General features: G+C 39.9%; 1 protein-coding gene across 1 annotated transcript in view; it reads right to left on the bottom strand.

Moving 5' to 3' along the window:
- FHDC1 (FH2 domain containing 1) overlaps positions 1 to 27,673 on the bottom strand; it is a 31,471-nt gene that overhangs the window by 3,524 nt on the left and 274 nt on the right. Inside the window, exons 2-11 of the mRNA XM_009283310.1 lie at positions 27,338 to 27,673; positions 20,421 to 20,482; positions 19,744 to 19,846; positions 11,119 to 11,204; positions 10,933 to 11,033; positions 8,157 to 8,227; positions 7,947 to 8,054; positions 6,970 to 7,040; positions 4,493 to 4,610; positions 2,303 to 2,467 (exon numbers count right to left, since the gene is read on the bottom strand). The exon at positions 27,338 to 27,673 is cut by the window's right edge and continues 1 nt beyond it. Of these exons, the coding sequence (XP_009281585.1) occupies positions 2,303 to 2,467; positions 4,493 to 4,610; positions 6,970 to 7,040; positions 7,947 to 8,054; positions 8,157 to 8,227; positions 10,933 to 11,033; positions 11,119 to 11,204; positions 19,744 to 19,846; positions 20,421 to 20,482; positions 27,338 to 27,673 (1,221 nt within the window). The remainder of the gene's footprint in view (positions 1 to 2,302; positions 2,468 to 4,492; positions 4,611 to 6,969; positions 7,041 to 7,946; positions 8,055 to 8,156; positions 8,228 to 10,932; positions 11,034 to 11,118; positions 11,205 to 19,743; positions 19,847 to 20,420; positions 20,483 to 27,337) is intronic.

The raw sequence follows: 27,673 nt of genomic DNA, 5'->3' as shown, positions 1-27,673 counted from the left end.
AGCAACAACTAAAACATCAGTGTGTTATCAACATTATTCTTATCCTAAATCCAAACCACAGCACTGTACCAGCTACTAGGAAGGAAATTAACTCTATCCCTGCCGAAACCAGGACACACCTTTTTACTAAAATCATTAGCAGTGGATTACTGGAAATATCAACATTTTAACTGTCACCTCTAGACTCCAGATTTAATCTAGCTAAACCTTCGGATGAACTTTCCAGATTATTTTCTGAAATGGAGAACCTGGTTTTCTAGAGCCAGCACAGCTGTAGCAAAAGAAAGAAGGGGAAGGCTAGTCTTGACAGAGCATTCAAAAATTACATCATTTTCCAGCATGTTGTTAAATCTGTTCTGAGCAACAACACACTGTTTAAAAAAAACACACCTATATTTGTCTGAAGCACTGTCTAGTTTGATCTTCCCATTGTTGTGACAACAGAAGAGCTGCACAACTAGAAAAAGTCACCTGAAAGCTTTCAGTAAACAAAAGCCGAATGCTGAAGCTCTTTTTGATGAATGGGTTAATCTACAGCTCTTAAAGTGGATTTGAGACTACACTGGGCTCTGAAAGATAAGATGCATTAGAGACCTAAGAAACCTGAACAGCTAAGAAAGGAAAAAGAAAAAAAACTTGCATTTCAGGTAAAATGTCTGTGGCAGGGAGCTTTCTTTCACAGGTATGGAATTACAGAATGAATTCTTGCCAAATGCTAAAGCTCAACTTTAAATATCCCACTGTAAAGAGAAATGGTTAAAAACAGTTGTAGATATCATCATATTCCATATTAGAGACAGAACGTTTTAACCTCACCCAAAACATGTTTCAGGAGATTTTATTCAAATGAAAAATCTGTTTTAAGCATGCATAGACATGTTCAAAAAATTTCAAAAAATGTTTAAACATTTGAAATATGTGCACATGGCCATTGTGGTATGAGCCATCTTTTTAGACTGCTAGCCGTGCTGTCCACACATCACATTCATTTGTCAGAACCGCAATCTATTCTGAATTGTTAATTTTGTAGGGACAGAGGTTAATCCCACAAAATACCTAGTACGCAAATCTCCTCAATATTTGCAAATAAGAGACATCGTCATTTTCAGAGTGTAACTACTTACTACAGGAAGATCCTGTAGAGAGAGGAAGGAAGATCCCCACTGGACCTCGAAGTAATAGCTATCCAACAACAACTTGTAATGCGTGATTATGAATTAAATCCCCAATCCCAAAAAACTGAACATGTATGCACGAAGTCATCTCCCACTAAAATGTCTGCAATAGTTACCACAGTTTTGTTTTATACATTTGTATAATGTCCACACATACATGCATAACTACATGCTATCTTGGGTGGTAAAGGGCAGGTAAACTAATGATACAACATGCATGTTAGCTGAACATCCTGTCAGCTTGCTATAAATCAAGATTGTTCTCTCTTTTCTGAACTAAAGCTCTTATACAAAGTGCTGTCAAATGCAGACTGCATAAGGCAGAAAAATAAAGAAATGTGTGGATCCATCTAAGTCATGCTATTTATAAAAGCCTAAAAAATATTTGTAACAATAGGCAGACTTTGCTGAACCAAAACTGTAACCAACGCCAATACTGCTCCTTCATCTTAGTATACTTCTTCAATTATTTGGGACCGATTCGGAGTACTTAGCAAGTGAACGGTCACACGGGGGATGAGGTATCTTTGTACTGTAGGCCTGTTTAATTTCTTGAGTTTTCACCCACAAAAAGCATTTGAAAGAACGAAGTAGAAGACACAGTTCTTACTTTACTCGGCAAAGTGTGCCTAGTCATGTGAAGGAGGGCAGTGGAGAGCCTGAGCTAGTGCTGATTACATCCATGTAATGTGGTGCCACATCTCAAGGCCTTTCCAGTGACGTAACATTACCAGTCCAGGGCTTGAACAGTGAGCACTAGTCAGGAAGTCTGCGCAATCTGTTTCACTGCTCAGCTTAGCAATCGCCAACCTCCTCACCAAAAGAGAAGGAAGGAGCTCACTTACAAGCAGGCCAATAGGCTACTCTGACGTATCATCTCAATGGTCTAGTCAACCTGCAGCAGAAGACGCATTGCAGTGGGACTGCACACAGGGCTGGGCAGAATGACCATTTCCCACCTGGCGTTTGGCAAGGAACGCCTACAAGAGGGCAGTTTGCTGTAGCCATTCGAGCAAATATATCAAATACCACAAGATATAAAATGTCCCTTAAGCAGAAAAAACAACTCAATTCATGTGAGCCAATATCTATTTCAAATGCATGAGAATCTCATTCAGTGCTCTTACCTTAACAGCCTTGTTGAATCTTATGCAGAAGTCCCTAAATATCTGGAAACATTCATCCAACTTCATAGTTTCTTTGTCTTCACAGAAAAAGTCAATGAGAGCGTTTCCCTCCTTTTGTAATTCTCGTTTCTGGTGTTCAAGCTCCTTTAGATGTCTTATAGCAAACTGGAGCAAAAAACATATATGGCATGAACCAGACAGAAAAATTAAAGTCACAACAGGTCATGTACATATTAGGAACTTACGAAATTCATGTTCCAACCTAGGAGCTGTTACAGAGCCCAGGACAGTGACAGACCACTTCGGAACCCCTTGAAAGCTCCACATGCCTTATTTTCCCTGCCACTTTCAACTAAGCATAAAAGGATTAATTCCTCCTCCCTACTTTTCCCAAAAAAAGTGGATAAATTCATGGATATACATCACAGAATCAACTCCTTCCTAAAGTTGACCCTAGACCACAATAAAAAAGGTTTTCATGCCTTACCAGAAAGGTAAGGAACTGCTGGAAATATGCATATTTTAAGACATCCAGAAAATGTCCCCATGAACTAGCACTTTGAATCATAAGTGTAAAGCTATACAGACAGGGTTGGAGTAGATTAGTGGATTTCTCAGGAGGAAGAGAATAAGGCTGTGGTTAGACTTTGTGTGGTAGAATTGCTTAAAACACTTTCAGCAGTTGCCCCTCTGTCTCCCCTATCTGCATCACCAGCCATTCACTCCCATCCTTGCACAATCCCAGATCTGAGACCACATGTGGCTCAAAGTAACCTGGGGAGAAAAGTTACTTTTCAGACAAATCTATTCTTTGACACTGTCTAATTCATGATCACCTAAATACTTTTTATCCTGTAGCATGGGGGTGGGAATAGGCAGCTGGAGGCACTGGTGACCATTTAAGCCTACGCTGCTGCCACAAAGTTACTTGGCAAATTATGCCAGTAGGGTAGGAACAAATCTTGTTTGTTAGTCTTTTAAAAAAAAAAAAGCACTCAATAAAACGATGGATTGAAGATAAGCTGGATGATTGATAAAAGCATACATAGGAAATCAGTTCCTCCCACATATTTCAGTAATTTATTCATAAGGATGAGACAATGAAAGCTGACTTTTAAATCAGCTTGGTTATCACCTGTAATTTAGAAACAAAAACCGGAAGTGTTTATGTAAGGTATGCATTTGTAAAATTTTTTTTTCCCCAACATTTCTTTTGGAATGTGGCCTAAACAAGGTTGTAGTGTTACATAAAACCAGCTATTAAATAAAAAAAAAAAAATCCCAAACATGTTAGAACATAACATTAAAGAGTCTGGGTGCAATGGATAAAAGCCAGTAATTCAGAGTGAATGAGGACAGGTATTTCAATCTTAACCCGCCCCTTTCTTCATCAACTTCTCATCTCCTGAAAAACTGCAGGGACTATTAACTACATTTGCAAGTTGAAAATCAGGGCGGGTTAAGTTCCAGATCAACACCTGCCCTCTTACTTTTAATAATTATCTATAGCGTGAAACAGAAAAATCATTTAATTGAAGTATAATACATATTTCTCCAGGCATCACCACGTACTCAGAAAATACCAAGAACTCTGCTTCAAAGTTAAGTGCTATGCACATTCATGTCTATAAAGTCACTGCAGTACTAAAAAAGAAAAGGAGAACCCACCCAGAAGTTAATGGTGTGGCTCAGATAATACACTCTGTGCTAAGGGTAAATTAGTAGAGAAAACAGTCCCTTAACCTTCTAGCTTCTAACAACCTCTTCAGTCACCCAACAATCAGGATTCATATGCATAGCACAGCCTCAGCTAAAACTGACATGCTCCAGTATAACATAACATGCAGATACTATATTTTGGGCAGCTGTAAAGTACAAAACCAGAGACCAAGCCAAATTGTCTTATATTTTAACTGCTGATCTTCATCAGTCATTTCACAGGCATTAAACACGCTTGCCTAACAAGCCTCAGGCAATGTACACTCAATATCCCTCCCTGTAAAAACACAGTCCTTCCAACACTCTTACTTGACAAACAGCATGTAGATGGAACACCTTTGTACAACTGAGAGGGTAGACATATTAAAACAGTGCTTCTGTTTATTAACATGTCCACACAAATTACACTGAGCTGAGGAATGCTCCTGTATTCAGGCGACAGTAACACATTAACACGGATATCCTACAAACCTGGAGAAAGCTTTCCATCTGGTGAAAGAGTTTTGGGTCTCGCCGAATGCTGTCTTTAACAGATCTTGCCTTGAAAGACAGCGAGTGGAGCTCTGCTTCTACATTATCAATGGATAACCTAAAAACAGCATATACAGAGAATGTTTATCGAAGGGGAAGGAGCTGCCCACAGGTTAATCACAATATGCTTCAAAAATAGATATTTAACATGAGGTGCAACCTAGCTATCAAAACAAGACCTGCCTGTTCAGGAAATCTTTCCAGAGTAGACACTGAAAGTTAGGAGAGAGATAAGCACATTTCTTCTTATTTGCAACCTGAAAAGATTCCCAAGGGGTGTGGTTTCACAATTAACTCCAGCCAGTCCTACCCAGCATTACCACGAGAAAGGGTAATGCTGCCCTGCCTCTGACCAAGTGTTCTTTTTGTCTCCCTGGTGCCTGTGCTAGCACTCATATTCTAGATGGCCAACCATATCTGTGTACTGAAAGTTAACCTAGGAAAAGGAAAAAAACAATTTGCTTCCAGATGGATCATTTGCTTGGTACAGCTGATTATATGACTGTTTGAGTGCAGTAGCTGGCACAAAAAGGGGGTCACAAGGGATTGTCAGCCAGGACTACCCATTTTGGCAGTAGCATTTGGCATCATGAAATTGCATGTTACGTTATTCTAAGCAGTCACAGCAATGCAGCCTACACAGTCTCAACTCAGCAGTTATAACTTTTCATCCTTCTACCACATACCAGCAGCAGAGCTGCTCCTGTGGAGAGGTAACTCAGAAATCGAAGACCACAGGAAAGAGCTCTGATCTAATGTAGTCTAAGCTTTATTCTGGGAGACCCTCATTCCATACTACGGGAGCTCCCACCCAAATGTCTCAGTCACTTTAAGGGTAAATGCTTCTAAATCTATGGCATTTCCTTCACAAGAGAACTGAGCTTTGCCTAGGAATTGAAGCACCAGTTTCCAAAATGATAAAAATTAACAACTGTACACATGCTCCTAACTAAGGTCATTTCACCAGCAGCATGACTTTAAAACAGTAAAGCTGAAGAATTTGTGGCAGACTGATTGAAGTGCACATGGCAGCAGATGGTGACAGCATGCATAAGTTTGTCAGTGCACACACAGATGAATATAACGTGTGCTGTTTTTTCTCTGCTTACTTCATCTGCAAAGGTTAGTTCCCTGTTCTGTTCAGATCACAGGTGTTTTTTGTGAATAAGAAAAGCAGTAGAAGATACAGGCTATATTTTTATGCCTGTGAAGGAGGAAGAGGATGGCCTACAAGTAAAGAAGGCAAGACAATAAAAAGTAAAGATCATAATGGTAGTTGTTTTAACATGCTCTAACTGGGAGGATTTATGAGCAACTCGTACATGACAGTTGTCTCTAATAAAGATCTTCCTCATGCCCAATGGTGAGACATGTATTTCATTTTGTTTCATTTTCCTGTACAGAGTGCATTCCCTGAATAGATTTCAGCATGAGTTACAACAGAAGATTTTCAGCATTAACAAATGTTATCAAAGAACAAAGTGGTTAGAAAAAATATCACCAGATTTGAGATTCTGCCTGTTCCCCTGCTGTTTGCCAGGGGGCTTGGATGCCGAGGGAACCTCCATTCCCCATCAGGCCACATGGCAGACTGCCAAAAAGGTGTGTGGGTTGGATGGCAGAGAGCCACACAGGTGGTCCCTCAAAAATTTTCTGATTAACTCCATGGCCACTCCTTTCCTCAGAAGATTTCAGAGTCCTCTGCAGACACTACTTAATCCTGCATCAGATCTAAGAGACTGGATCCATTTTACAGCTGGGAAAAGAATGTAAATAGATTGCCCAAAGCTCAAGAGTAAGGAAGTAGCAAAACCGGGAATAAAACTCCAGCATTGCTAGCTTCCAGTTTGGGGTTTTAGATCACACTGTCTCACAAAAGCAAGTACAGTTATTGAGGTACGAATCAGGTTCAGTTTAAAATTATGCAGCTAGAGACTTTAAGTTGAAAACAATACAGAGCCCCAAACCCTTCAGATTTTCCATCCAAGAGAGAAATGGAGAAGCAAACAAAGTATCAAAAAGCATCTAACAGAAGCCAGGGCCAGTACCTGTACCTGGTACCAGACTTGGAAAAGTATTGTAGCCCACCCAGAGACAGATGAAAATTGGTTTAAGGAAAAACAGTAACACGCTTTTAGTTCAATCCCTTAAAAATAACATACGTGCACATGTATTTGACAGAGACAAAACTACCAAAAACCTATGGAGATCGTGTCATAAAAAACCTCATACCTGAAGGCACATTGCAGGCATACTTCTGTTAGCAAATGGAAATGAAGCCCTCAAAGCTATAGTAAACATTTGTAAAGATCTCAGTTTTTGTGCCAAGACTTCTCTGAATAAGCCTCATTGCTTCACAAATAAGAAAATTCCAAGTCACAGTCTAACCGTAAGTTCTGGGTTTTCTTATGACTTACCTGGCAGCATCGTGAACATCCATAATTTTTTCTGAAAAGTTGAGAAGAGCAGCGTCTTTCTTTTGCGCTTCCTGAAACAAACAGAACAAAATCAAAACACACACAATCCATTAACATTCCATCACCATGCCAAAGTCCCTAAGTCCAGCAGTTCTAAAGCCCCTGGGAGAGCACTTAAAGGTTTCTCTCCTGCACTGTTTTTCTTCCCGTTCAATCCTAACACAAATGAGCGGAGGACACCCCTTAATGAAAGGCAGGGATCAAAACTGGAAACTTTAAACAACAGCTTCCATTCTGCAGTGTACAATAATAGCTGCTTCTGCCAGTGAACACAAGCCACATGTATTAATAGGGAATGTCAGGGAAAGAACAATTTACCGATGCCCATTGTTCGAGCAGATACGTTTCCTGCACAAACATCAATTAATACCCTATTGTTAGCTGACTGGAAATCTGTTAAGCCAGTTTGTACACAGATAACCAAAGTCGCGTATAGAAGCATCTAAATTCTCTCCCTTCAAAAATCAAGAAGTTTGAAAGGAAGGAAAAATAACTTGAAAAAAGTCTGCAGCAGCTTTAAAAATGCATGTCAGCCACTGAGGGAGAAAAAAAAAACAACTCTACCAAAAATGCTACTCAAAAGATTCAACAGGAAGGTTGAAAGAATATTTATCAAAATAAGCCATTTCCACAGTCTAAGAATTCAGGACAATAAGATAAAAGCTACAATGAGGAAGTTAGACGAAGGCAAGCTTTTACATGATATAAAAAACTTAAGTTTTCCATGGGTTTCTGGATAGGATGACCAGACAATAGGCAAACCAGTGAATTTTGTGGCAGGAGAAGAAAGGTGAAAATTAGGATCAAAGCTGTAAAAAAGCTGCTTTTTCTGAGGCACGTGGCCCCTTCTATTGTCTGTCATCTATGGCTCTACATTTGTAGCAGTTGCTTATACCGTCAAAATAGTTTTTCTATACCAGAGCAACAAAATGCAGCAGACTCATCCCAGGTTTGTTTGCTTTTGTGTCCGCCAGCTTGAGCAGTGACGACAGTTTAAATCCAACAGCATTGCCAGCATAACCTCCCTAAAAAGAAACGAGCATACAGCTGAGGCATGACATCAATGGACTGCAATACTAACAAGGAAGTTTGGTCAATCAGCCATCTCCATTTTGGATGTCACTTACCGCATTCATAATATTCCCAGCCTGAAGGACCAAGTGCAATATGGAATGCAGTTCCTCACAAGTCATTAATTCTGTAAGGAACAAGAAAATTGCTGTCTAACAATTGTTTGTTTAGAACTATATCAACATACCAGTCAGTTACCAAACTCCTCTTCATCTCAAGCTTTTAAAGGTGAAAATTTTTATTTTAACAGGAAACTACAACAAACTGAAAAGGTCGTGGGAAAAAAAATGGTACTATATAATTCAAATTCACAAGCGCAGTTGACAAACCTCAAGTATATGTTCAGACTTTAGCTTAGCAAGTGTAGTACTTCCAAGGCAACCCCCAGCAGCTAACAAAACATTTGGGGCCTAATCCTGCAATGTGCAAGGTGTCTCATGCAAGTGGTTAAGTATCCTCACCACCTACTAATTCCAGTGTGAGGCAAGTGTTCCGCACCCTGCAGGATCTATTTGCCATCTGCCGGGATTGGGCTTTTGAACAATTATTCTTTTTTTGGGAGACTTAGCCATCAGGCCTGAAAAGATAACAGGCAATGTTTAAACTTTCCTTGCTTATCCCACTCCCACTATGAATCATCATTTTATTTCTGTATGATCACCAACTCAGAGCAGCATTTATTTTACTTCAGTCACATCAAAGATGATTTAGCACAAAGTTATATTCAGTGTGATGCAGAGTCAAATGGAATAAAACTGCCTTTTAAAGCTTTTCCATCACAGAAGCCTGTTTTGCACATATTCTCAGTTTTTGCAAAATGCACAGTAGTGCTCTATTTGAATTCATACACCTTTTCACCCAGCCACATATGAACACAAAACAATACATGTGCTTAAAAGTCACCAGAGGGATTGCCTTAGAAATAAGATACAGAAATTCAGAACTGTAAAGAGTTAATAAATTAGCATTACACAAGTGGCACAGCAAACCAAATAACTTCAAATTTGCAAGTGCCCATATAGCAAGAAAAATAACATGAGCTGGTTTTAACGTAAGGTACTATATTTTACACTGATGAACAAAATAAAAGGTGGAATCCTTTTGATTGCAGTGCAAATACTTCTAAAAACTATTTTGCTTCAAAGTTCACGTTCTATAATTTACCCTGTGTTTAACTGCTCAACACAATACACTAATCTATCATTTTGGAAGCAGACAGCCCTTGTATCTTTGGATTTCAGTATTAGCACCCTAAATACATAGAACTAATTAAATAACCTTTGATCTAACAAGCTATAGGTGAGGAAGCAAGGAGGAAGAAAGAGGAGAGAATACAAAAGAGAATACCAAATTTCATGAGGCCAAGAGGAGAAGGCAACTTCTGAAGATTTTGCATAGTAAGAGCCTGCTCAGCGTCACTATGAGACACATCCATTTGCAGGCTAGATGAGGATCCATCAGGCTATTTAGAACATCCTAACCCTTAGTGATTATCAGCATTAGAATTCAAGTAAATATTCTCTCAGCTTAATTACAAGGAAAGAAACACAGGAGATAGGAATAGAAAAGTAGACAGAATTCCTAAACAACTTCGGGCAATCAACAAACCCTGAAGTGAAAAGACCAAATGGAGAAGAGCACATGACACAAGTGGACTGAAAACGGGGAAGCTCAGTCAGTCTGATTTACATGACTGGCCTGATGCAGGAGCTGGAGACCAAAGCGTCTCCTCTGGAGGGAATGAATTCAACAGTTCACAGATGTCCTGGGTGAAGGATGTGAAGGACAATAGGGCGCGGCTGCTTTTATACATAACATATTCTCTCACATATGTCTGTTGCTCAAAACACAAAGAACAATGATTTGAAAGAGATCCCAATAAAAAGCCAAACTCAAACCTCAGCCTAAGCTAAGGCACATTTTTCTGAATCGGGAAGGACTACTTCAATCCCCACTGGTGGGAAAAACACACCAGGCTTTTCTCCCTTTCCTTTCACTAAAAATGACTATCCTAAGCACTGGTGCTCATAGTTGAATACTTTTACTACTGTGCCTTTTTATACCACTAGAAGCAGTCTAAACAGTGTTCTAGTACCCTGTCAAAAAATTTGCCAGCATGAAATAGGAATTTCATACTGAGGAACAGGACAAATAGACACTCGAGGCATTTGAAAAGGTCAGCATTAATGTTTAACTGAAACCAGGAAATGAACTATTTTCCTGCAGAGTAGAAGACACCAGATTACCTTACAAATAACCAGCTACAGCATTTCAAAACTTGTGAAATGTAGAGAACAAAAGAGAAAGGTAGAGAAACACAGAGAACAAAAACAGAAAACAAAGGAATAGCAATAGTATTAAGTCTCTACAATAAAGATTTTAGCCCATCAATACGGCCACCTCAAAAGGCAACGGCATATAGAGAAATTTGGAAACATACAGTGATTTTCTCTACGGATCTCTGAAAGAGTGAGCAGAGAGGTGTAACAACTGCATTCAATCAGAGAGACAGCGATGCATGAATAAGCAAACTGTACTCAAAAGATGATTTATCCTAATTTGGCCATGGACGCCTTTGCTTCTGTCAGTTTTGGATACACTGCTTGTAGGCTTTGGTCACTAACTCATTGCTAGTGTGTCCAAAGTCGCCAGATTTTTGATTTTGGAAGCAAAGATTCTGCAGGCACACCCTGATGGCATTTGTCAGAGGGGAGTTAGCTTCCTTTTAATAGCTAAGGTACCTGAAATTCAAGCTCTAGTCTTCATAATGTAGACTAATTAACATGCTAACAAAAACAAGAGTATTACGCATGTCCCAACATGCTTAATTACCTTTTATTGCCCGTCTTATAATTTTCATGTCATCCTGCAGCGAAGCACAGGAGGGTGAGAACTCCCTCTCTAACACCATGGCTTCAATCCTAAGAGCATAGCTGGAGCACACAAACAAACAGGTTTAGAACTGACAGCCAAAAGAGAACATTTATCGTGAACAGAATAAACCTACTATCTCCTTACTTTGGCACCTGGATTAGTAAATACATGAAGGAATCAGCTTGAGACAGTTTTGATACATCTCCATCAAAGGCTTTTAATTTCTTTACCTAGAAAAGAGAAAAAAACACTAGCAAAGAATTTTATCAAAGATCAAGATTAACTTGACTTTGGAAGGAAACACCTTGAAAAGCAGTAAATTTAACAGGAGGCATTAGAAAGTCCACTCAGTGACTGACTGACTGACTTCACTGTCCAAGCTCCTTTAATTTGCACACACCCTAATCACAAAAAAATAAAACCAGTAACATCACTCTTCTCCCAAAAACCTAGCTACGCAGTCCAGCGGAAAAAATACGATGCCATCATTCTGATTGGTGATTCTGATTTCTGATGAATGATTTCTGATTTCCAATTCATCGTTCTGATTTCTGATCAGTGACTGCTGTCATCACTATGTTTAGGACACTGCTGTCCCAGTTTCCCCAGGAGAATTGGCTCTTTTCTTTCTGACTGGTCCATTTGCTGTTCTCTAGCTGTTCGCCCAGGAAATAGCTGCTTAAGTGATGATCTGAAAAATGATCCTCGACTCTTCAACAATTGTGATATACACTTGGGCATAGCTTAAAATTAATTGTGTTCTTCCAGCATAGGACTGCCTAGATCTCTTTGGCACAATGCAGCTAAGCTTTAAGTTACGGGTTTTTTTCCAGATACATGCTTCAACCATTTCCTCTAAAACTCTCTTAAGGGGTAAACTTCATGCTCTTGAGTTTGCACTTTTTTCATTCATAGGAAATATTTTACAGATAAATGCAATCTTGCATTTTAAGTTATTTGTTGTCAGTACTTTGAGAACACCATTTGCATGCAAAGGAAATATCACTGCATTGATTTTGTCAATCTTCCTTCCCAGCTCCACCAAAATCCACAAATTTGCATGATCTGGAAGCCACTGATCTGCCTACATACTTACTATTTGTTTATATAGAAGAGCTGGAAAATACATGCACATACGTTTAAGTGTAACTGGAATTTCTTCCACATTTTCCAACACAGCAACTGTGTCCAAAAGCAGAGCTCACTCTCAATTACACTATTTCTTCATTCAACCAACAAGTTCACACCCAGTATCAGTTGTGTGTTTCCACTGATTTACACACCAACCCATCATCCTTCCTTTTTATATCATTACACTTAAAGCTCATTCACAATCACATTTACACAGATGACCTTCAGTTTTAGAAAGCATGTTAAGCTATCCTGGAAAGAGGCACACTACATCAGGGCATCAACAGATATCAGGTTGCCATGATTTAGCAAGACATCTACAGGTTTTTAAAGTATCAGGCTCCAAATTAATCAGTTATTTTTCTGCTTTCACAGTAAAAAAGTAACTGATTTGTAGTGGAAGACAACATACGCTATGCTAAATCAGGAATTTAAAATAAATTCTGGACTAGCAGAAGAAAAGGATTCTTTTAACAGCTTTGTTCTGCTTTATTCCCATTCTTTTTCCACATCACAAAAAAGAGAAATGTTGGGAGCACATTAAGAAAGAGAAAACAAAAATTACAAATTAAACCCAGAATAGAAAAAAAATCCTTTTCAAATAAAAAAAAAAACCCAACAAAAACTAATGACTGAGAAAAAGAATTCTAATCAAAGAGCAATTTTTATTCAGGCTATGTAACTCCATTTCCTAACACCCCCCCACCTTTAACTCAAGACACTCAGACAAAAGCTCCTTCTAAAGATAAACAGCATACCCATTTTTTTGAGGCCTGAGAAGACTCCTAATTTACAGAGTCATTCAAGAAGTCTGCCAACAAAAAACAGGAAAGACCAGACTAGACATTCCTGGTGTTTCTAAGGTGTTAAACGAGCAAGAAACAAACCCAAAATAAACACTTTTTCCTACATCATGAAGTGGGGAGTGGGAGACATCTACTACCTCAGTTAGTCTTTGCAGGTGTTCTTTAACCTAGCTTCCAAAAAACAGTGGTCTGCAACCTGAACAACAAAAATTGCAAATTCTCCAACCTCATTTTAGTATGTTGCAAATATCAAAGTTTGCCTGAAAAGGATACAGGCATTTAGATTTGGGGTGCAGGGAGGGGGAGAAAAAAAGGAAAGCAACCCACCAAAAAACCCATCCCAAATCACCAAAATCAAGATCTTATAAACCACAGGCAGTTATAGGAAGATGCAATTTTAAGATTTAAATGCACAAAAAGTGAACAACAGAGATCCTGAGATTCAGGAATATTAACTTATTCATGCTACCTGTACTATATTTAAATATACTTTTGACAGTAAGTAGCAATCAATGTTATCTATGTGGAATGTTAATTTCACAGACATTGGATGAAATTCTCTTTCTTCTACCCTATTATATTAGGAAAAATGCCTGGAGTGGTATAAGGGAGTACTAAATCCTAGAATTCACCCAGAGGAGGAACTTTCCTATACATGCACAACAGAAGACATTGACGAGGCTGCCTTCTGATGGGTAGGATGGGGTGTGCATGTCACAATGCAAAAAGCTTTCGGCAGTAGCCAACCCAAAAGACAGTCTGTGTAATCAGCCTTAAAACAAAGATGTGCTTCACCGCCTGGTTACACTTTTTCCAGCCCACATCAGCCATCTTAACCCCCACTGTCTTTGCCTTAGATGTCCAAAGCTACCTTCTAAGAAGCAGCAAAGCAGCTCACCTCACAAGCCCAAAACCCAACTGAGGTGGAGGATAGTGACCCATTCCACAAACAGACAAAACAGAAACACAAAAGAGTTGTAAGGTCCTTTTCGTCCTGGAATTCAGCACAGCATAGCCTGGTTCTCCATACATGTCTAAGTTTTCGGCACAGGAGACTAAATCCTCTGGTAACTTGTCCTTAAAACAGTAAATAGTCTGGGGAATAGCTAAGGTAAAGTTAAGACAACAATTTATTTTGTGTTCCCTCTTTATTACAAATTTCATAATTGAAAAAGACCAGTTATCTCACCATGAAGCAGGAAAAAAAAAGTTATTTGACTTAATTGACACTACCTATAAGCTAAAAGAACAGTTTCTGAACCCCAAAGCTAAAAATTCCTGAAACGTATTTTGGATGGCTGCCCCTACATGTTCCAAGGAAGGCTACTCAAAAGCCCGTGGGATTGGCCTCTTCTCTCTGCAGCCGTGTTTTCCAAGTCTTCCCAAAGAGAACTGAGATTCTCTGACAGCTCCTAGAAGTGGGGGTCAAATTCAAATACCAAATCCAGCCAGGAACTGCAAAGAAACTACGGGGATTTACAACAATGCTCACTATTAATCATGTTAACAGATATAGTAAATAGGTTTAGAATTAGTCTGAGAACACAAAAGAGCTAAAAAGTGTCATTTATTTTAAAATCACAATGAATAACTCTATCAGTTCTGCCCTTGATCTCCTCTCTTCAAGCACAACAAAATCTTTTCCGCAACAGTAAGCAGCCACGTACCAAGATATGGCAGTGTAATGTATACATGCGAGAGAGCATAATTACATTGTATGCTCAGTTCTGTATTACTCAAATTGGGCGCAGAGCTACTAATTTAATTTTTCATTATATTTGTATATGGAATATGTATTTGCACTGTCCATGCATGCCCATGCACACTAAATCAGATTTTAGATACTGAAGATTCTCACATATGTAATTTGCTTCATTTTAAAAATAGTTATGAAGCAGAGAAAGCCTGATCTTTGATTTGATTTGTGAACAATTGGAGTAGATATGCCTATTGCAAGTATCTCATTATTCCTCACAGACAGGAAAGCTACTGCATTCCTGCCACTCAAGTTTTCAGTCATTTGTGAGCTACCAGTAGCACTTATTTGCAACTAGTGGGATTTTACTTTATGGCATAAAACAGGTATGTTGCACTCCTATGCAGGATATTTGAAGAAGAATATAAATCAGTACACCACTCATCCTCATATATGCTTGTAACTAAGTATTTCCCCGCATTCCGATCAAGTAAGTCAAATTTTCCCCACGTTACAAATAAATAAGTAAAGCCAAGTGCAATAGTCCAAAGGAGCAAACATTTTCTCTGGTGGTTTTTTTTTAATATTTCCATACCATTGCAAACATTCAGGGCACTAAAGAAAAGCAGATTTAAAAAATACCAAAACCCCAAAAGGTATCACAGTGGAATCCAACTCCAAGGGCACGTGGGAAAGCAGCTAATGTATTAGGTGGGGAGGCACCATGGGGCACATGCCTGGGAGGTGGCAAACCTCTATCAGCAAATGATAAAAAGAAAAGGAGAAAAACCTGCAGCTATCATAAGGGGCGAAAAAGGAAGCAGGAGATGAAAGCTGTGAAGGATGGTCAGCCATATACAGCACTGGCTGAGGAAAGGAGGGGGCAGTTAACTACGCAAACGTGGTTTGAAAAGGGTAGAGCTGACAGACAGAAACAATCCCAGCAAAGCAGGAGACAGACGACTAGGGTTTTAAAAGAGTATACGAGCAAAGGACAGGCTTGAGACATTATGAAGGAAGTTAAGACATTGTGTTGATAACCTGGGCGTGCATGTGTGGGGGTGAGTTGATTAGCAGTATGATATGCTCTCTTCTGTATATATTTAAAGTACAAATTCTGGCTATTCTAGCTCGTTAAACACTGGACTCCCTCAACTTTTACCAGTCTGGGCCTGCTGAAGAGAGCAATGATACGCACATAAAAGCAGCTAAAAGCTTCTCCTCTGCTTTGGTCAGGATGCCAGTAAATGACAGCTGTCAACCATTTCAACAGGATATCGTTAAGAAACAGCTAGGAATCTTTTTAGAAGTGATATAGCAGAGAAGGCCATTGCTTCAGTCAAGACAAAGGCTCCCTGGAAAAAAACATGAGCTGCAAAAGGGATGAAGCAGAGGAGATTCCAAATAGGCATTTCTTCCTCTTACAAAAGTGCTAACCACAGTAAGATAAAAACAGCAGGACTTCTAACAAGGCTTACACAAAATCAGTGATCTTATCTTACTTGTTTACGTATTGAGAATTTTTATACCTTTTCTTGGTCCCCTTTTTTAACCACTGTATGATGGCGAGGCTGGTGCCACACCCACAGCCCCGAACAAAACATTTAGTGGAACCTTGCAGCAAGCTCCAGGTTTGCCAGCTTCAAGAACTTGTCAAGTTTTTCAAATTAAACATTTGAAAATACCCAAACGTTTTCAGTTTGATGAAAGACTTCATAGCAGTGCCAATATTTCAATAATGGTCTTATTCAGTTCGACAAAAACATCCAGCAAAGAGCCAGTATTTGCCATTTATTCACAAAAATCCCAACAGCTTTCATAGCTGTTGGGATTTTTCACAGAAAACAGCTAGAAAATTACTAGTACTGACACCTATTTCTGCATGTAAACAGAGTTGCCACGCTATAATACTGCAAAAAGAAAGAATAATTTTAAAGACAACAGATGTTAAATGTATTTGTTAGCTCAAGTACTTAGCCTCCATTGTCAAAAAGCTGTTCCTTCTCAAAGCTAGAATGTCCATCAGGCGCCTGAGATAATATGGACTGAAATGATGTAAAATATGTCACATACGCCAAAGTGGTGACCAGGGGAACATTCAGGTAATGTGACTATGTATCACAACACTTCTAGATAAGATAAGATTGGAGTGTAAAGCCAGTGTTTATTCATACTAGATAAACTGTGAAGGTTGTTGGTAAAAAAGAAGAAACGTGACGGTCCAGAGTTGCCCTTTCTACAGCTATAACCAGGAATGGTGTTCCTTTCTCCCTCCTTTCACTTTTACAGACTAAGGATTTATGGTACTATATAAAAGAAATACACATGCCTGGCAGGGGGTACTTGGCTCTTATTCCAACCTGCAAGACAACTGTGCTACTGGGCAATGTGACTGTAAATACCTGAGCTGCTGAAAAGAAGAGTATACAAAGAGGAACTGCAGAAGCCCACCCATGGTTACACCAAGAGAGTTAGCACTGGTAACTGAATAACAACTAACTTTTTAGGATCTGACGTTTAAGCCTCTCCTCAGAGTAATTCTCAACCCCTACAACAACAAAGCAGGTCTTTAGGAGAATGGGATGTATCTAAGGGATATCTAATCCCAGGGAACCTTGCTGAGGACACGTGCAACATTCTGCAGGGACAGGCCAATGTGATGACACCTTGCCAAAGCTATCTCATGTGATATGACAACCAGATCAAAAAGCAATTAGGGACTATTACACAGAATAGGGAACAGCAGAACAAATAACACCACTTCACCGGATATCTCTAGTGATTTTGGATTATTTGTATGTGGAAGGGGACTGTATAGTTCTGATGGCTTCCCCTTTGCAAATGGTGAATTACTATTCCAGGAGACAGGTATTCAGACTAGGAGACAGATAATAAACTAACAAAAAAGAAGGGGACATCACAAGGAGAACAATGAACATACATTTAGGGAAAAAAAATGCTGAGAAAGACAAACAACAAAAGCTCTGAGGCTCCTAAAGAGAATGGATTTTTTTAACTGACTACGCTAAAATTTTAGGAGCCACAGTAGTAAATGAGTTATTAGACCCACTTATTCTTTGAATGCTTGAAGCATGAGGACATGAAGGCACTGAAACATTTTTCCATACTAGCAGAAGCATCAGTCCCTCACACTCAGGATCTTCTCCCTGTCCTGCCCCCCTACCCCAGCTCTCGCGGGGAAACCTCCTAAGAAGTTAAACAATTACGGGGAGAATAACAAAGGCAAAGGGGGTCTTTTCTTTTCCTGATGGTGAGCAATGAGATCTCTGAAGCATGGAACTAATTAAATACATACAAATACCTGCATGCTGGGAACAAGCCTCTTTCCAGCCTTCCCTTGGGAACAGCAACAAATCTAACATCTAATGCCCCTTAATTTCTAATAGTCCTCTGCACCATAAAATCTCTTCTATTAATTTCTCAAGCGCCTCCTTAAAAGCACCTCTTAAGTGCTCTGGCCCCACTATATTGAGGGGCAGGCCTGCTGTCAAATCATCTACTACAAAATAAATATACTTTTTCACTCTTAGCAGCACGTACTTGATATCTAAAGCTGAGTATTGCAGACAAAATTCTGATAAAATTCAACAACTTACATTACAATTCTAGCTGAATTACAACATTTATATCACATAGGCGTACACTATTTGAAAGGTTTTCTACTTGTTGCAAAATAACAACCAAGATCTAAACCAGAAAGAGGAAAAGAAGAAAAAATACCTTTCTTTCAGTCTAATTTGCTGAGTATACACAAAGTTAACTAGGAGCCACTTTCTTTTAAGCTAGTACTTCACTGTTCTCCTGTCTGACTCTTTCAGAGGAAGGAGATAAATTCTGTTTAAATACAGGAATATGCACTGATATTCAAACAAAGAGGGAAGGGGGAATAGTTTTGAGCTCCCAGAACTAGTCACCTCTTTTTTTCAGATTAATTACATTTCAACTTGTTGATATCCCCCAACTCTAAAAAATATATTAATCAAATATAATAACATAACACAGTTTTTACAAGATTCCCTGAAAAAGCAGCCCAATTTAGGGTTGTATATTTGACAGCAAAATAATACGTGTTTTGCTGTTGACCGGATCTGAGATTTGCTGCTGCACAGAGGAAACAGAGTGCTTTGACAGTATGACCTTGAAGTGGTAAAGCATGTGAGTTGAGGTTGATCTGTATGTGGACGTTAACTAGCAATTTCCCAGGTTTTGGCCATCACTTTGATGCGAGGTGCTCAAGCAATTCTAATGCTCATTTTGTCAAGAGTGTGGTATACATTTCTCTCAAGTCCATACAAATGGGTCAGTGCAAATACATGATCAGACAAGGAACTCTGCATCATTAAGCAGGGCTCCCAGGCCAGTCGATGAAGCTTCACCTCTTTAATCATGTGAATGGACTTGAAGGTTGGGACTGGGAGGGGAGAAAGCAGCACTTGCATGTTGGTCATATGGTGAGCACAGGGACATTGCAGAAGGTACTGCTGGTAATTCTGTGCCTTCTAACATGTCTCCTTTGGAACACTAAGCCACGTTAGCAAATTGTGTGGGTGCAGCACAGCGGAGCAGCCTTTCTGCCCTGTTGGAACCCAGTGACCTGGGCCCAGGAGCAGGCAGATCCCATACGGCCCAAGCAGGCAGCAAACCAGAAGGGAGAAGAGACAGCAGCATAGGGCTACCAATATTCAACTCGCAGGCACTGCAATGGGAAAGCATGAGGCAGGTGCCAAAGAAGTGAAACTTAATTTGTTTGCATTAGGATATACTTTGATTCTGAGTTTTCTGACCCCCGCCAGAGCAGAGTTATCTGCACACAGGAGGGTTCCAGGTCTTGCTAAAATGTTTATGGGACAAAAGGGACATCATAAAGGACATCAGAGAAACAAAAACACCTTATCACCACCTTAAAAGTAGTTGAAATTACTTGATGTGAAGGGAATGACTACACTGCAACCTCAATACCGCATGTCAAATGAAGATTAAACCTTTGCACTCAGTGGTTTCCTATCCCCCGGCCTCAGGAAGGCTTTGGGATTCCTCTTTTACAGACCTTCATGTTGGAATCCCAGGCAGTAGAACTCTACAAAAAAATAAGTTCCACGTAAAACCATTATTTACCTCCTCTGCTTCTGGTAATAATTTAAGAAATTCATGCAGCAGTTCAGAACCATAGGGCTCACTTCTTCCATGATAAATATCTTCAATGATGGATTCACCAGACCTTGAAAAAACAATTGAGCATACACATTTCTAACACTTGCAGAGTGCATAGTTACACAAATTGAAAAAAAAACATGCCTGGGCTACTCTAAGGTATTATAATGAGGTTATGTATCAGTGTCCACAGCAGCATTGTTCTAAGACCACTTTCAGTGATGCCTTTACTGAAGGGCAACATTATCAGTGAATAAAGATAGCACTGAAACAGCTTGCTTTTAAAAAAAAATTCCTCACCTCACTGCTTTCTATTAATTCTTTAAAAAGAAAGGAAGCCAGTGAAAAGCAGCTCTCATGCAGTATTACATGAGATATAAGGGCTTCCCTTAACTATACCTGAAAACTCACTTCACCTGGTTAACAGTAGCAAACTCTAAATGTTTGGTGCTAAGTCATAATGGCACTCAAAACTAAACATATTAGAAAACATTATGAAATGTAGTTACTTATGACAAACCTGTACAGAACTGTAAACTCCACGAGGAACAGAGCACAATATACAATATATTTGATGAGAACTACAAAGAATTTCACACATCTGTAGCTTGCACTAGCTGCATGGAAAAATCAAATCTTACTTTTTGAATTGTTTGAGAAATATCCCAATGTTCATACTTCTTTTTGCATCCAAAATGGAAACCTGAGAAAGAAAGCAAGAGAGATTAATCTACCAACATCTAAGAAAATAGCATATAATGCAGATATCATTTCTTAAATCGCTACAGATAATTGTTTGCGGTTGCCACCAAATCACAGGCCAAATGAGTACAGAGTCACTTATTATCAACAAAGATCATATATTACAGAACTAGTTTTTACCAGGGAAATATAGAGCACACCCACAACACCTTTTTCCAAGTGAAGCAAAAAACCCATAGCAACATTTATAGAAGGAAGGAATCAAGGTAAGTTCTATTTCAGTACAAAGTAAAAACATTCTTCTTGCTTATTTCATGATGCTGCATTTGCAAAATGTTGCTTATCAAGTAATACGTTGTATTGCATTCGAGGGCTCCACAGTTAGTGAGCACCACACTTCAAAACCCACATATTTCAGAGGTTTTGTAACAAATGTGAGGATGGGCTTTCTAAGCAGAGGTCAGTATGCACTACTGATTTCATTCACGCAAACTAACAGCCACGCTGGTCCACAGAAAGATAAGTTAGTCGATCTTGAATCAAAACCTGAGACAGATTATGCTCAAATCTGTTTGCTTTATCTAGAAGCAAACAGAAACGCATAATAAAATAATAGTCTCCCCCCGCTTTATATTTTAAAGTTGATTTGGCCTATCATCTTACATGTACAATTCGAGATTTTAAGCAGAGAAAAAAAAAAAACTTTTTTTCCCCTAATTCATTTTTAAAAAAATTTTAAATAAAAGCGTTAGTTCTTTTTATACTAGTTTTTCTTCCTGTAACAGCATACAAGTTCAAACCTGAGATGTTTGCCCTGTTTTAGCAAATCATGTCCTTAAGGTTAAAATTTTACCACAGCTATTTTGGTGATAACAGCTACAAAAGTCATGAGATTTACAAGGACAAGAGAATTGTTTCATGTTAACAGTGACACCCGACTGCTACAATAAAACAACTCAGTACACACAGATGTTCAAGACTACTGTTGGACTCACATGATGTTTGAGGTTTTGACAACCAGAAAGGTGTCTTGACCTCTGTGACAGTGCACGAATTAGAAATACATACATAAATGCAATGTTGGCATCATCACAAAATTGAATTAGCCTGCAGTCAGCTGGTGACAGTGAAAATATAGGTATGATTAATGTGCTATCCTCAATATACACCCAGGAGACTGCCTCCTCATCTGCTGAAAAGAGTGAATCAAATTTAAAAGTTTTCTGAAATTTTGGAATTTCCTCTCTTCTGAAACCAGCAAAGACTAGAAAACAGGAAATATCAGCGTATTGGTTTTAATTAGATGATTGCTAGCCTGAAGCCCTTCAGTTTTAGCATATGCAAAGATAAGAGGACAGATTGTGGTTTACTCTCCTGTTATCTTAGGAGTTGAGAGGCCCCCAACAGATCATTAAGGGAAAGCCCCTTAACATAGGACAGGTTCAACTATCTCTCCCACTGCAGTATCTAATCTTTTTCAAATGTTTTACTGCAGGGACCTCTCACTGACCTCTCAAACTGCAGCTCCAGTCTCCAATTGCTCTGGTCACTCCTAATTCTCTGATTTCTCTGTACTAGTTTAAGCATATAAGCTTTGCCATCATGATTTGGCTTTTGGTTTGTGGGGTTTTTTTAAAGCATATTCACAGTGAACCTTCTGTACATATTATTTTTGGTCACAGTCGGTAACTGTTACAATAAGACTGACCATCAGCTGGCTAAACCTTTGGTTTCCATGGCACAACTCAGATTTACAGTACAACCTCAAACAAAACTAGAGAATTTTTTTTAACATCTTCCCTTGAAGAAAAACAACAGATGGCAACATATACAGCTGCATTTGCCTTACCAGCACAACATAAAAATGTCAGAGCCGTTCTTAAGTATCTTATACACACTTCTTGCTCTGTATATGACTGTACTCTATTTTTCCTCTGATTTCTTGTTCAAGCACACAATCAAAACACATGGCTCAATTTTTGGTCATTCTTTGCTTGGTGTCCACTTCAAGATTATCAAGTGTTTGAAAAAGCTGTCATTACTTAACTACCTTCAAGGAGTTTCCAGGTGGGCGCGTGAGGAGAACAAAAGGGGAACCTGGCAGATACTCCATAAATACAAGTTCCTACTCCTTGCACATGGAGTGTGTAGGATACCTCCTACAAATATGGTATCTTCCATCTCACATTCAGTTGCATATTAGATTCATAATCTTAGCCTTAACATCTGTTCGTAATGTCTACTCTTCTTCCCCACTGAGCTTTCATTCTATTTTGTCCTTGCAGAAAGCTGTCTGCATATGACTTCCTACCAAGCTGTTGCTTTTTACCCTTTAAACATTACCCCAGCTTTTATAAATTCTGCTCAGTCTGCTCCTATCTTCTATTCATACACACCTTCAGCACTGGTGCCAGCAGAGCACGTTCCAAATCTCTGTTTGCCACCTAAAGAGATTTTAAAGTGCTGTTCACCAGTAATACCCTTGGACTTCTTGATTCAAAAAGTTACGCTGGTCTGTAGTTAAGCATTGAGAACAGACTTTCATAGTCTCACTGGGATTCACTATATCAAAGAAAACTCTCATATGGTTTCATATGATTTACTTTAGATAAATTCAGGAGAGCTTTCTCTATTCTCAAGGGCAGCTGATTCACTTACGAATCTGCTTCTCATCACCACAGTATTCAACTCATCGTATTTCTGAAATCTGCAGCAGGCACAGATCATCAGGTATCAGTCTGACAAATGTTAATCCACCACTGAAATATTCACTGTTTTAGATGTATTAAGGGAAGGCAAAAATTAGCTTGAGTACCATGGTGAAGCTGTGATGATGGTAAGAGGAAATCTACTCCTGAACTCTGACACAAATTTGCAGTCAACACGAAAGATTCAGAGGAGTGTTCTGGGAGACACAAAAAGCCCCACATCAATACTGACTTTGTAGTGACTGCAGAAATGCAATAGGAGTTTCTGGCCATCAGATTGTCAATGAGGAACAGGAACATGACAAAGTGGATTTATGACAGATTAGTGAAAGCAAAACATTATATGTATTCTTTGGATGAGAACAATGGTGTTTCACATGGTGGGATACAGTTTACAAATTACAGCAAGCACAGAACAGCCTGGTAGCGCAGGCTCAGTGCTGGAGGTTAGGAAGGATATAAACAACTTCCTGCTCCAGCTTCCACTTCATTTCACAACACACTAACCATCACTGTTGAGTTTAGTAATTTGGCCTCTATTCTCCAAGCCACACGCACTGCCTGGAGTGGTTGAGGAAAGCTGCAACTTCCACAGTGCGGCAGAGTGAACCTAGCAGCTTACTACAGGGCTGTCCCGCTCCATGTCATCTTCCCTTGTCACGTTCCTAGCCTGCTCTTTCGCTTAGGCAGGCACTGGTACTCATTTCATTGGTTTTTTCCTGTGTTAGTCCTCTGCTGGATTAACAGGCTGAATCAGCTCTCAAGAAGGTGGAATGAGCATCAGAGCCAGCACAGGGAAAACAGAGAGAGGGCATGGCTAGGAGAGGAGAGAAGAGACATCCTGTTCACCCCTTCCATCTTCCTTCTCTCTCCTCCTCTCACCAGCCCCTTGCAGAGACTCTGGAATTCACTGCATCCTTTCACAAGCCATCAAAACTCACCAAAATAGCAGAAAACTACTCCAGTAGAAAACAAACAAAAAATCCCAGCAGCATTCTGCTGAGCTACTTACTTAAATCTGTTTACAGAGGGTCCAATGTCTGCCAGAGCCAGTACACAGATGGGGGGAGGTGAGGGACAGGAACAGAGGGACAGTTCAAAGGAGAAAGCAAGACCAGCTCCCTTGGCTGGCAACAAGCTGTTCTGCCCGCTCCGCTGCCAGGCTAGCTATAGCCTAGGTGAGTGCACGGTGTGCCATACTGTGACACCACTAAAGGATGGAGAAAGTAAATTGGTGTGTAAACTTAACTCTACACCCCCTATTTTTCAGAGGACCAAATTACATGAACCCATAGGGCCAATTAAGCTTTTAGTCAAGGAAACATGTTCATTAGTCTCCTAAGGGTTTGGTGAGGGGTTGTTTACAAAAAGGAAAGCACTTGCTGTAGGAGTTTGACTCAAATCTCAAAAGAGACTTCTGTTATAATGATGTTTAGAGCTAAGCGTCCAGAACTGGGATTCAATAACCTGAGTTGGGCATCTAAATTCCCTGTATAAATCACTGGCAAGTGAGGAATTAAAAGGACATGCAGTATTGTAACCTCCTACATGAAGAGAGAGCTTCTTCCAAAACTGCTCATGATTTCATAATCAACAGTGATCTCTGGACAAGGTATGAAACCCCTATCTCCACCACAGTCTCTGGGGTGTGCCCTCAACTTTGGCACTCACCACTTCCACTGAAGCTACACCACTGCACTGAGAGGAACCCCACTGAGCCAACAGAGCAGACTCTCCGGCCATGCACTTCTGTACAGCACTTTGGACACATGCTGTTTTTTCAGATTTGGATCTAAGCGATACTTGAATTTACACACTTAAAGTTATCTTGAAAATTCACTGTTGACATACTACGCCAACTAGACTAATTCCACTATTTAAACTCCAAAGAACATTTTTCACTGCTAGACCATAAAGCACTTTCTAAAATCAACTGTGTTTTACACAAAAAGAATAGAGTACTGAACATAAAATGTCTTGTCCACCTTCCCCTGCCAGGCCAGCGACACAGCCAGGAACAGAACTACAGCTTCCTCAGCCCCATGCCAACGCGCTCTCCACAAGGTCACACGGATGCTGTGTACCTCAGCTTGCCCCCAACTCCTTTCAACCTCCGTAGGTTTTACAACAGTGAACTGAAGATAACCATCATACATTAAAGTGAGCGAGCAGCAGCTGACAGCACCGATGACGGAAATCACAAACATTGCCTATGCCTCAAATCTCCATACTCTTGCTGAATGATGCCTGTAGTAACATTAAGCATGTGAGCTGTTGCGTATCTGTGCTTCCGCACTTCCAATAACACATAGCTCTTCAGGATTATCTCCTTCCCTCCTTGCTAAGCAGCTAGTACTGCAAAGTCCATTAACACACAAGAAATAGCTCATCACTGTCTGACACACTGCTGTGGCATGCTTGACAAAGCTTAGCAATGGAGTTGAACATTTTGTCACTTAAGTAGCACAACTCAGAGGCAAGTCCTGTTGCCTCACCGCCTGCCATGTGCAAAAGGCACCACGGGATCCCTGAACCAGGGTGGACAGGCATCAAGCAGTAGAGATGCGTTGGACCACTGTATCAGGTCCAGATGGATGCACAAAAACATTAACTTGTAGCAAGGCAGGTTTTTGTTTCTAAGGCATTGTATCTTGGAGAAACCCTTGTTTTGCTGGCCCGTAATTTTAATCTCTAACACTGCTCTTAACCTCCCCAGGATGCCCCGAGTTTCAAGCTGTACATGAAAACGCATGAGTTCTGGAGCACGCTAGGGTTTTCTCTGCCCCGGCTACTGTATGCTAGGGGCCACATTCAGTTTATGAAATTTATCATCATTTTTATTATACTAGTTCTTCCCCACACAGCAGTCCTGAAAGGGGGAGCTTCTAAGGAAACACACGGGGCTGGAGTTGTGTACATCTGTATGCAGTACAGGAAGTCCACTCACTGCAATCCTGATTTGAAGATGAACATAGCCTGAAAACAGCACAGAGGTTAATGACTACCTCTGATGATGGCCCCAATTACTCCTTCCCAATGTCAGGGTTTCGGAGTCTGCAATACACATGCCTATTTTAAACCCCTTATTTTAGTCTAGGTACAACATGCACACTATCAGTACGTTGGTTTCTTACCTTGTCCCTGCTGATCTTATTTTGACATCTCCTGAATCCTGCAAGATATCATCAACTTCAAGTCCCTATTTTCTCCCTAAAAACTGGTACATTGTTACATCTCTTAACCCCGTGCCCTCTGTATTTTGTTTACAAGCTAACATGTATGTAGACACACTGATGATTAAATCTGCATTTCAACCCTCCAATTACTTCACAGAAAGATCACTTGAAACAATTCAAGTCAGGCTTCACAAAGAGGTTGTCTATAAATCAGGATTTAAGAACTAGAAAAGCTACTTATCAGTTCACCGGAGAGTGTTAGAACCTGAAAGTGCTTGGTATATACCTTCTCACCACCAGAACAGAAATCAGTAACAATCTTCAGACCTTCTTGGAAGGTTATTTTAGTGTCCAGAAAAAGCAGGGTAGATGAAATAAAGTTTTCATTAGCAGGAAAGCAAAGTTTATGAAAGTTGAAACTTTAAAATTATCTCAATTAAATAACAAATTCCCTTAATCACTATATTATGTTTTATTTCCTCGCTGTCATGCTGGTACTTCCCTTCCTGATGTCTCTAGGACATCAAGGGTATATACAGCGTTAACCCTTGCAATAGGAGTCTCTTCTCTCCTGCCTGGTGCATGTTTGCATGTAGAACATTTTGTTTGCACAACAGACATGGAAGAGCTGAAGAGAAAAGTTACAATACACCTATGTTTCAGACTGAAAACTCAAGGGCTATCCAACAAGAGTAAATACAGATGCCTTCAGCTCCCTCCGCTTACTTACATTTTTTAACAGGTGATCAAATCACAGCACTTACCAAGTTCAAATAATAAAACACTGTTAGCTCTTTGAAAAACAAACGTGTGCCACTAAGAACAAAGAGTTTATCCTCCCCATCGTTCCCCTCTCCTTCAGATCAAGACAAATTTGCCATAAGAATGAACATGACAGAGACAAAGGCGAGTCAGAATTCACACCAATTCCTACAGCATTATGTAGAAGAGAGGTTTTACTTCAATTCTTACCTCCTCTTTAGTCTCTTTAAATGAAGACTTTAAAGATCGACTTCGGGGGTCCTGGGGCTTGGTTTCTTCCTGCTGCCCAAAAAGTTCCTCAATTGTCTTTGTATCAATCTGATACTGCGGTCTTGCAGCAATCGTCCAGATATTGTTTTTACCACGGACTTGTTCTTCAGGGATAGTTTTCCAGAAAAAGCTCCGCATTCGTTTTTTTTTGCCGTGGTTGTCATGCCCATTTATCAGCTGTGGAGGCAGAGGTACGTTTGGTCCAGGCAGTGGAGGAGGGGGCGGTGGTGGGGGCGGCATCCCCGGGGGGAGCGGAGGGGCTGGGGGTGGCCCTGT

The sequence above is a fragment of the Aptenodytes forsteri genome, unplaced genomic scaffold (genome assembly GCF_000699145.1).
Source record: "Aptenodytes forsteri isolate BGI_AS27 unplaced genomic scaffold, ASM69914v1 Scaffold6, whole genome shotgun sequence".
Taxonomy (NCBI): domain Eukaryota; kingdom Metazoa; phylum Chordata; class Aves; order Sphenisciformes; family Spheniscidae; genus Aptenodytes; species Aptenodytes forsteri.
The sequence above is the reverse complement of the archived record's forward strand: the minus strand, read 5'-3'. Positions and strand labels throughout refer to the sequence as shown.